Below are 10,291 nucleotides of genomic sequence, written 5' to 3' on the forward strand. Positions count from 1 at the left end.
TCATCAATTAAAAGAGAAGCAAGATAAAAGTTCTTTCTTGACACTATTATCATTAAAGTTCTAGGTATTGGTGAACTATCCATACCCACTATCCAGAGGCTATATTGTTCGATGAAATCCACGATATTGTGTAAAAATTTTCATGCCTAAATAACATTCATTTGTTGTTTAGCTCGTAAGTGTCAGAAAAATATCCTACTTTTAGAGCAGAAGCACACAATTGATCAGTTTGGGTATATAATCTCCAAGCTCCTTTTACATAGTAATGTATAATTAAATCATTTCAAATTCCTAAATCCTAAACCTCCTAAATGTTTTCTTCTGCACAACTTATACCAGGAAGTAATTTTTATTCATGTTTTTGTCCCACCAAAAATTCCTTTACTTTTTGTCCAATTTTAATAATAATAGCATTAATGTGCTTAAAAGTACTCATTTGGTGCAATGGCATGACATTGAGTACAATTTTCACCATAGTTTTCATGTCAGCATGAGCCATGAATTTTCTTCTCCACCTAGCAAGTCTTATTTTCATACTTACAACAATACCAGAAAAAGAAGTAGTTTTCCTCCCATTAATAAAAAATAGTAAACCCAAATATCTTTCTTCAAGATCCATTTTGACTTTTAATCTTCCTGTAAGAATCCTGCAATGCCTTTCATGAATATGCTTAGAGAAATAAATAAAATATTTTCAGAAATTTATTTGTTGTCCTGAACTCTTACTAAAGACTCGAAAACTTCTACTAAATTATTCATATTATAAAGAGCAAACAATCATCAACAAACAATGGATGAGAAATTTGAGGAGCATTTCTGGTATTTTTTATCTCTTGAATTTTTATTTTGTACTCAGCATGGTAAAGTGCCTTTGTGAAAACCTCCATAGTTATGAGAAACAAATAAGGTGAAAGAGGATCACCTTGCCTAAGTCTTCTTGATGGAATGAAAAGTGCACATAAAGAACCTTTCAATTGAAACTGAATTTATGTAGAACTCACATATTCATGTACTAAAGTACACCATCCATCATTAAAGCCCATCTTCTTCATAACTTTCTCAAGAAAATCCATTATACCCTGTCAAAAACTTTTGACATATCCAGTTTTAGAACCATGAAACTCATACCGGAACCAGAAATTACCAATGAGTTTTTTTCTTTTCTTTTTTTTACATAAACATATGGATTTTAGTAGAATATAAAATATTAGATGGGGACTATATACAAGATAATATTTTTAATGGTTTTGATGATTTTGTGGGGGCTAGAGTCAGGGTTAGTTGACCCTTGACTCCACCCCTGCATGAATCCTTTTCTTTCTTTTCATGCCATGAATGATTTCATGTGACAAAATGACATTATTATAAATTTGTCTTCTAATCACATAAGCTGCTTGCATAGGTGATATGATTGAGAAATGATTTCAATTTGTATGCAAGAATTTAAGAAATGACCATAGGTTAATAAGCGTATGGTTAGCTGGTTGATTACTTTTTTTCAAGCAAGACTTATCTATCACACGACAATTTCATTATTAGAGCTCAAAAAGATTCAAATATCCTGTCACTAATCCCGAACTCCATATTTCATAGTTTGAATCCTTAGAAAACATTTTTTTCGCGCATTCTTTTGGATCACTTTTTATATAAATTTGATGGCATTCATTCCTCTAAGCGTTCACGATCATGAAGAGAAAAAACCAAATTGAAAACTATTTTTTTTTGTTTGCTTTGTGGTCAATCACAATGACAGAGAAGCAAAATTTGGTCAAGCGGAGGTTTATTCCACGCTTGATGTTGAGCGCATGTGTAATCCACCTCCCACACTTGGGCGGACGCATATTTAGTGCCTGATTTGAGCATACTTAATACCCACGCCCGGTGTGGGAGGTACTTTAAATGTACATTTGATATCAGGTGAAAATGTACTTTAAAGTTCGTCGGACCTGAAGAAACAGAGATACATTGATTTCGTAAAATGTTTTACTTTTAATACATGAATTTTTAGTTAATACAATTTGGGATGTGTGACACTATATACTCAAAACTAATAATACACAAATTAGGAGGCAATCGCATCACATATAGGTATTAAACATTATTTGGAAAAAAGGAAACAAATATCAATAAGGTTTTGGCAAAAGAAAAATGAAAATGATTTGGCTCACATGCAAACGTTATAAAGATGCATGACATCAGGTGGAGAAAATATTCACTTGTGGTGGGGCGGACGTTACATGTTCGCCCAACTTAGACAGTCTTTATAACTTCGCTCTACCATTACACGATTGCTTCCATTCGTGCCTGTTGCGAGACGCTAATTATACTATCACCAACTATCAGACGCAAACAATACCGATGTTCGAGCAAATATAGTTTTGATTTGGATTTCGCGCTAGATTTGGCCCCAAATCATAGAAAATCCGACCAAATTTAGTTATCCTCCAGAGCACTACCACTAATCTTTTTTGATAAAATTTGGTTATATTTCATATTTTGCTCCATAATTGTGGACGCTCTAAATAATCGATTAATACGCACACCAATTGAGGTTAAACAATTATGAATACTGGTATCATCACCCTGTAACTTTATCATTGTATTACAGTGATACCGGCAGGTTAAACAATTTTGACAAAAAAAAAAAAAAGAAAAAAAAGGTAAGGGGAACAAGTTTTTCGTGGGCACTGGCCGAATTCACAAAATAAATTACCCAACCGGCCAAGCCGCTACAAAATTAACCAGGAGGTAGTATTAAAAAATTTATTAAGTTACCAGGGTGCATCTCTAAATTAACCGAATCTACATATTGACTCCTCCCTCTTTTTCTCTAGTCTCATAGTATTTACACTTGACAACTCCAGATCTAGATCAAGGGAAATAACAGTAGCGAGAGAGAAGATGAAAATGGGAAAGATGAATCTCTTTTGTTTCTTTACATTAGCTCTTGTTCTGGTTTTATCTTCGTCAGGTATAAATCCACCTTCTCTTCGATTTTTCTCTTCTCAACCTAATATTTTTTGTATAGATTTTTGTGGTTGATTGATAGAAGGTTTAATTGTTTTTCTTTTACTCAGCTTTCGCTAAATCTAAGGATGTGACGGAGCTTCAGATTGGTGTTAAGGTATAAAATCTCTTCAAATTGATATCAATTGATCCGATTAAGGTGTTGGTTGTTAGATTTAGGTTTTTCAATATCGGTTTCAAAGATAGTCTTGATGAGGTGGTGGATGTTTTGCATCCGACAATGCCTTTTTGTTGTTGTATTATGATCTAAGGGAAGTGAGGTTACTGTTAATGAAGAATGATTTGCATTAGGAGGAAATGTGATTTACAATTGTTTGTTTTTTGACAATTTTTTTGTTGTTGTTACAGTTCAAGCCAAAGTCTTGTGACATTCAGGCACGTAAGGGTGATAGGATCAAAGTACACTATCGGGTGAGCAATGATTCAACTCTTGTTTATTCAATGATGTTGTAATAAGAAATACAGTTGGATATGGCATGTTAGATTTAGTTGTGTCGGTATCTTGTGTGCAAATTTGGTGCAATGATGAACTGAGGTTCTTATGTCTTCTACTTAGGAGATTGGTTAACCTGTTGCCTGTTGGGCTTATTTGAATTGCATCAATAATCCCAATTATGGGATTTTTGTTGTCAGTGGCATCCAACCAACAGGTTCACCCTTCCATCCGGATGGATGCGCTAGCAAACATCTAATATAAAGTGCATTGGGATTTACTATCTAAATCAATGGTTTTGAGGAATTTGACTTTTTGTATTTTGCCAAAAGTCTCATAGTTAAATCACTTAGTATCCTTGTGCCTGTGGCTCTTGTCATTGTCATAACTAATGGCGCTGAACATGGCAGGGATCACTTACTGATGGAACCGTTTTCGATTCAAGTTTCGAGAGGGGTGACCCTATCGAATTTGAGCTTGGTAGCGGTCAAGTTATTAAAGGTAAGCGACAAACAAGCCATATGGTGTTTCTTTTTCTTCAGTTTCTTAATATGCTTCAATTTCTTTATTACATAATTGAAAGGACTTTGTTTCTTTGTTCGCAGGATGGGACCAGGGTCTCCTGAGCATGTGTGTTGGTGAGAAGCGTAAGTTGAAGATACCTGCGAAACTAGGTTATGGTGCCCAGGGTTCCCCACCTACCATTCCAGGTAAAACTCTATTTGGTTCATAGTGATCAACTTTGAAAATTAGTGCTCTATCAGGTTTCTCATGGTGACCAATACTATGTCTCTTGATTTCGGTTCATTGCACCATAGTTTGCATCTATGTCCTTCGCCAAATGAGATTTTGTTAATTGTTACTCAAATTCTATCTTTCTAAAGTTTGCTTAAAAATAACAGGTGGAGCTACACTGATTTTTGAAACTGAGCTTGTTGCGGTGAATGGCAAACCATCAAATGCAGCAGCAGAAACCACAGATGATGACGATGTTGAAGAGAGTGACTTGTAGAGACATATTTGATGTTCTCTTTTTTTTCCCCTTTGTTTGCTGATGATTTTTCAGCTTCAAAGTTTTGTAGGTTGATCTTTTAAGCCGGAGTCTGTAGATTTAGATTTAGTTTATAAAGACACAGTTCCATCTGGCAAAGCTGAAACTGTTTTCGTTGCTTTTCGTAGGAAAAGAATGTTTATCATAAGAATAAATTTATCGGAAAGTATTTAGCCACCCTTTCATCTTGTTCTGCCGTTGGTGTTTCATCTTCTTTTCACTAGTACTCTGAACAGCCTTCCATTTTCACAGGTTTGATTGTTTGTTCACCAGCCTTGATTTTATATTTATGTAGAGATACTTTTTTAGAGTCGTCTAATAATATACAGTCATTAACCTTTTCAGTAATGCATGTCTAGTTCAGCCTAGGCACGTATATACATGAACAGCTGAACTAGCATCCGCATCCGCATCAGTGTTCATGGTTTCTTATCAATAGTGTATACATATGAAATGCCTCCGCGCAACTACCTGACATAAGTGGGCATGCGATCTCATTGGATTTGATTGTTAGGAGTTAGTTTCTTATTTGGATTCGTGTATAGACAAAGACACCTTTAGAAAAACGGCAAAGAAATGTATCTACCGAAACTAAACTGGGAGCTGTTGTGGCCGAGAATGCCAAAGCCAATCTCTCACCAGGATTGAAATGTATGACTGGATTTGCGCACGGTTGAAATTCGTGAGACAGTCTCTGATAATACATAAAATCTTACTTGAGTTGAGAGTACATAACCCAATTCATAAGATCTTTAAATGAAAAAGTAAATATTTATTGATAGATGATAACACTGGATTAACCCATCATCGTAGGAGACAGATATTAATTAGAACAGTCGCACCATTCCCAATCAAGATTCTCTTGGACATGCATAGACCAAAGAAAATCCTTCCTAGCTAACAGCAACAAGTACATAGCCTACTTCATTCATATTCTCACTCTAGCTCTTTCTTACAGCCCGTCGTCACTGGTGGTCCGCACAAGCACTTGTTATGGAGATAAACAGTGTTGTCAAATATCCCCATTTTCCCTCCATGTGGTATTTTTCCACACAGGCTATTGTAACTCACATTCAACCCATACAACAATTGCAAACCCTTAATTTCTTCAGGGATTGTACCAAAGATTTTGTTATGTGATAAATCCAACACCATTAAATTCTTTGGAAACTTGACGTTTGATAAATCAAACTCGAATTGGTTCCACGACAAATTCATATGGGTTACCACACTATGGCTTGCATTAAACAGTACAGATGCGTCCCCATCAAAGTTGTTCCACGAAAAGTCAATCTTCCAGTAATCCAGAGCACCTAAAGACTTTGGAATTGGACCCGAGAGCTGGTTGTGAGACAAGAACAACTGAGGTATAATAGGACCAGGAAATGTTCCAAAAGTTTCAGGAACTGAACCTGTGAGTCTGTTGTTGGACAAGTCAATGGTTTTAATATATTTTAGTTCCGAAAGATTTGGTGGAATGGAACCGGAGAATTGATTCGAAGAGAGGTAGAGAAAACTGAGGCTAGTAAGCTGATTAAAGAAGTTTGGAATCGGACCTGAGAGACTCAAATGGGAGAGATCTAGGAAATAGAGATGCTTTAACTTTGTGATAGATGGTGGGATCGAACCTTTGATCTTCTTAAATTCCCGGAAAGATAGATTTTCCAGATAAGGAAGATCCCCTAACGAGGATGGAATTTGGCCAGAGATATCACCTTCAAACAAGTTGAGCTCGTTGATACGGTTGGTCTCGGGATCACATGCGAGTCCGTGCCATTTGCAACAGTCTGTGTTTGGAACCCATGAAACAAGATGATAAGGGTTGTTTAGAGACTTCTTAATATTCATGAGAGCTTTGTAGTCACTAGGATTGCATTTACCTAAAGCTCCATGAGAAGGTGATATTAGGGTAATATTAGTAGCTAAGAAGAGAAGAAAGAGTGAGCAGTAAAGAGGAAATGAGTGCTGGATCTTCATGGTGTTTAGCTTTGCTTTGCTATCTTGTGAAGAGATGGGACTTATATTTATAGCACCATATATCCGGCTTGACACACATATAGGACCACACAGCTCCATACACATATGGATCTTCATGGTTCAGGTTCAAATGTCAAATTCCGTTTGCCATAATACGTACCAGGACCACCCCGTCAAGGTTCCAATCAAAAGTCTATCTTGTGTCTGCATAACTGCTCGTATTCACATGCATTAACTTACGAGGATCAAGAAAGTGATTTGTGGAGTATACTTTGTATTCCCGGTCTGACATGCTTTCGAACTTCATACCACACCCATGGGCATCCATGAGAAGTTACGTTAGAGTAGCAGTAGCTAAAAAGACAAGAAAAGAGCGAGCAATAGAGAGGGAAAAACTGCTGCTGGATCTTTATGGTCCGCGTTTTGGCTTTGTTTTGATATTATGTTGCGAAGAATTGAGCAGTAGGGAGTTATATTTATAGCACTATGCAGCTCGACACACAAGTACCCTGCACATTTACCAGCTCTATGCAAGCTTCCATTATTCTTGCAATTAAATCAGTTAAAGCCTAATTAATGGACGCAGAGAACACGCCCCCTGTTCTTCATGCCCATTTGGCTGTTGTGCTGTATGCGAACGAGCACCTATATCAAGTACCAACTTAAGGAGTCCCCATCTCTGAACTGAACCATCATCAGCTAGGCGATCATTTTATCACACTTGAGTCATCGACAGCATCTTCTACGGACTGAACATCAGCTGGGCCATCACTTTAGCATTACTGAAAATACGATGTCATCAAAAAAGAAGAAAAAAAGTCATTTTCGATTTTTTTAATAATTTTTTGGATTGATGTATACATTGTTATATTTATTGATTGTCGATCTATTTCTTGGGACCAGCAATTTTAAAGCAGTAGACATGTGAAACTTGCATGTCAACAACTTCCACCACCCCGTCTTCCAGTTTAGGGTAAAGAAATAGGTTCGCCACGTGTCCAATATAAAGAGAAGAAATAGGGATAGAAAATCTCACTAAAAGATTCAAGTCAGAAACTTGTCAATTTAAGTGTCAGAATTATCTCGTCGTCGATCGCCCTTGCGAAGTACAAAGAGAGTGCGTGCGGAAGCGAGGAGACTTGCGCCAAACTGAAGTATCCAACAAGATATGACGAAGTCGTAAGGGACGAAGTAAGATTACTTGGTTGAAAAGACAAGCCACGAGATAGATAAATTATGGAGCAAGAAAGAGACAGGTGTCCCGACAAGCCCATGTGAAGTTAGCGAAAGAAGGGGAAAAACTTTATGGAAAACGGTCTGGTTGAAGTACAAAGCACTACTGCGAGAATGTGACAAGATAAAATGAGATGTGTTCCATTAGGGTTAGATGGCCTATAAATAGAGATCCTTGGGAAATGTAGAGGGGATCGGATTTTGTGAGAGTGGGAGAGCTAAGCCTAGAGTGAGATTAGGGTTTCCTTGTGTTCAAGAACTTGTATCTTTTGTCACTTTGAATGATTCATCAATAAAGATTTCTGCGTTTATATTACTTAGTATGACTTAGATCTTAGTTACTATCATTTAGGTGTACTACCGGGTTTCCAGTAGTTACATTTTGGCGTCCAGAAACAGGGAACTTAGATTGGGGATTCATCCTCATCTAAGGAGTGGAGAGAAGCTGAGGTTGTAGGAGAGAGAGAATTTAGTGAGACGTCCCTTTTAAGACTAGGGTTTACAGGATAGCCGATATTGAAACTAGGATAAGTTGATGACTAGAACACCAGATCGAGCGGCACACATGATGGATAGACGATATTGAAACTAGGATAAGTTGGTGACTAGAACACCACATCGAGCGGCACACATGATAGCGACGAGGAGAAGCAAACGATTGGAGGCAAAAAGAGGAGGAAGAATGGAAAGAGGAGGAACATCAGCTGCAGGAGAGAGACAACAGGTGAACCAGCGGGAGACTGAGGATGCCAACGAAGATCATTTTCGAGAGACTTATGTAAACACTTCTGACACGGACACCATCGTAGAAGAAGAAACGACTCGTGAGGAATTGGAGGATAATATCGGTGAAGAAGAAATGACGTTGGATTAGCTGAGGGAAACACTGTGTCTTGAAAGGGAACGAGATAGGGATCTAGCGGAGCATCATGCCCGATTGACAAGGAAAAATTTCAGGTTAATGTTGCAAAATCGTCAACTAAACAAAGAAGCGGCAGCTGACGCCACGGATTCGGAGGTAAACATGATATCATCAGGAGAAGAAGAGTTACGACATAGGAGATACACCCACGAGGACGACGGAGGAGAGTGAAGAAGGAAGCGACGAAGAGAAAACACTGAAGAGAGAAGACTAAGAAGAGCATTGGAAATATCAAGTTGGGAAGATCAAAGGCGAAGATATGAAGAAGAACAGAAGCATGAGGAAAATGAGAGGAGGAGAGAAGATGAAAGACAACATGAATTCAACCGGAAGGATGAGGAAGAAATGATACGTGGTAAAGGAAGGCTCAGTGCGGTGAGAGGAGACCATTGGGAGAGAAACGGAGGGAATCTGAACCAGAAAGTCTTGGATGAGCTGCGAGATATGAGAACACTGATAAACAATTCACGAAGAGGCAACAGGGTGCAGATAGCAGAGGCAATAGAAGTGGCATATAAATATCCATTTACCTATGAGATAATGTACGAGGACATCCCAGAGAAATGCGTGCTACCAACGCTACCAAGCATATTCAGCGGATCTGAGAGTGCTGTGCAGCACTTGAAACAATACACCCTTTCGATGATGCAATGTGGACGAAATGATGCGGTACTTTGTCGATACTTCCCTGCGAGCTTGGCCGGGGAAGCATTGGCCTGGTTTGATGGACTACCAAAAAGATCGATTTCGTCGTTCAAAGACTTACAGAGGATATTCTTGAGCACTTATATAACTAACAACATGTTGAGGCCAGGAATCGAAACTCTATTCAATTTGAGAAGGAGACCCACAGAAAGCCTGCAAGGGTTGGTGATGAGGTGGAGAACGGTATGCAGCGAGCTTGCAGGAAGAGTTGATGAGAAAAATTTCATCTTAGCTTTCGTGAACGCTTTAATCCCAACTGACCTGCTGTACACCCAAATATTCATTATTCGAAACTCTTTGACGATGAATGGATTGAGAGAGTACCAAGAGGAGTACATAGCCTTGGAAGAAAAGCAGAGGCAAGTTAGCAAAGTGGCACGGATTCCAGCGAAAGAGGGAAATTCAAGGCTATTACTAAGGATAGTGCATGTCGTGGAGAATGATTCGAAACATGAGAAGGGAGAGCCTTCAAGAATCAACCGGAGATCAAGAATGGATCGATCAACAAAGGTATTAGGAGTCAAGACGAAGGAATTACGAGCCACGAAGTTACAATACAAGGTATCAACAAAGGAATAATCAAGGGACTAGATTTGGAGAGCGGAGACCCAATGCACCATATTTCTAGGATTTGAAGCTCCCTAGGCTTAACACGACTGTGGAAAAGGTGTGGGAGGCAATAGTGTTAACAGAGGAGATCCCACCACCACCCAATTTGGGAAGAGAGCCACCCCTAAGGACCAGGAGTCATGATTTATGCAAATATCATTGTTTTCATGGGAACCACACAAAGGACCGTCGAAACATTCGACGAATTATACTTCGTCTGATAGAGCAGGGAAAACTCGCACATTTTCTGGAAGGCTATGTGCCACCGCCACCACCACTTCGTGATAATGAGAAGATATACCGAATTGAAATAGATCGAGAGCACAAAAGATAA

At 38.4% G+C, this 10,291-nt stretch overlaps 3 protein-coding genes across 3 annotated transcripts; 2 read left to right on the forward strand and 1 right to left on the reverse strand.

Annotated features, from left to right (window-relative positions):
• Nucleotides 1–2,817: 2,817 nt before the first annotated feature.
• LOC113282825 (peptidyl-prolyl cis-trans isomerase FKBP15-1-like) lies at nt 2,818–4,704 on the forward strand. The gene is made up of 6 exons (XM_026531931.1): nt 2,818–2,971; nt 3,078–3,124; nt 3,376–3,438; nt 3,871–3,961; nt 4,066–4,170; nt 4,363–4,704. Exons 1-6 carry the CDS (start codon nt 2,902–2,904, stop codon nt 4,470–4,472), a joined length of 486 nt encoding a protein of 161 aa, XP_026387716.1. The 5' UTR covers nt 2,818–2,901; the 3' UTR covers nt 4,473–4,704.
• Nucleotides 4,705–5,447: 743 nt separating this feature from the next.
• On the reverse strand, nt 5,448–6,605 carry LOC113279651 (polygalacturonase inhibitor 1-like). The gene has a single exon (XM_026528327.1). It carries the CDS (start codon nt 6,603–6,605, stop codon nt 5,448–5,450), a length of 1,158 nt encoding a protein of 385 aa, XP_026384112.1.
• Nucleotides 6,606–8,988: 2,383 nt separating this feature from the next.
• On the forward strand, nt 8,989–10,291 carry LOC113279652. The gene is made up of 2 exons (XM_026528328.1): nt 8,989–9,858; nt 9,977–10,291. Exons 1-2 carry the CDS (start codon nt 8,989–8,991, stop codon nt 10,289–10,291), a joined length of 1,185 nt encoding a protein of 394 aa, XP_026384113.1.

Source organism: Papaver somniferum, chromosome 5, assembly GCF_003573695.1.
Source record: "Papaver somniferum cultivar HN1 chromosome 5, ASM357369v1, whole genome shotgun sequence".
In the NCBI taxonomy this organism is placed as follows: domain Eukaryota; kingdom Viridiplantae; phylum Streptophyta; class Magnoliopsida; order Ranunculales; family Papaveraceae; genus Papaver; species Papaver somniferum.

Coding starts and splice junctions, on each gene's coding strand:
- LOC113279652 (XM_026528328.1), top strand. CDS start 8,989: ATGATACGTGGTAAAGGAAGGCTCAGTGCGGTGAGAGGAGACCATTGG. Junction 9,859..9,976: donor GAATGGATCGATCAACAAAG/GTATTAGGAGTC, acceptor CCATATTTCTAG/GATTTGAAGCTCCCTAGGCT.
- LOC113279651 (XM_026528327.1), bottom strand. CDS start 6,605: ATGAAGATCCATATGTGTATGGAGCTGTGTGGTCCTATATGTGTGTCA.
- LOC113282825 (XM_026531931.1), top strand. CDS start 2,902: ATGAAAATGGGAAAGATGAATCTCTTTTGTTTCTTTACATTAGCTCTT. Junction 3,125..3,375: donor AGCTTCAGATTGGTGTTAAG/GTATAAAATCTC, acceptor TTGTTGTTACAG/TTCAAGCCAAAGTCTTGTGA. Junction 4,171..4,362: donor TTCCCCACCTACCATTCCAG/GTAAAACTCTAT, acceptor TAAAAATAACAG/GTGGAGCTACACTGATTTTT.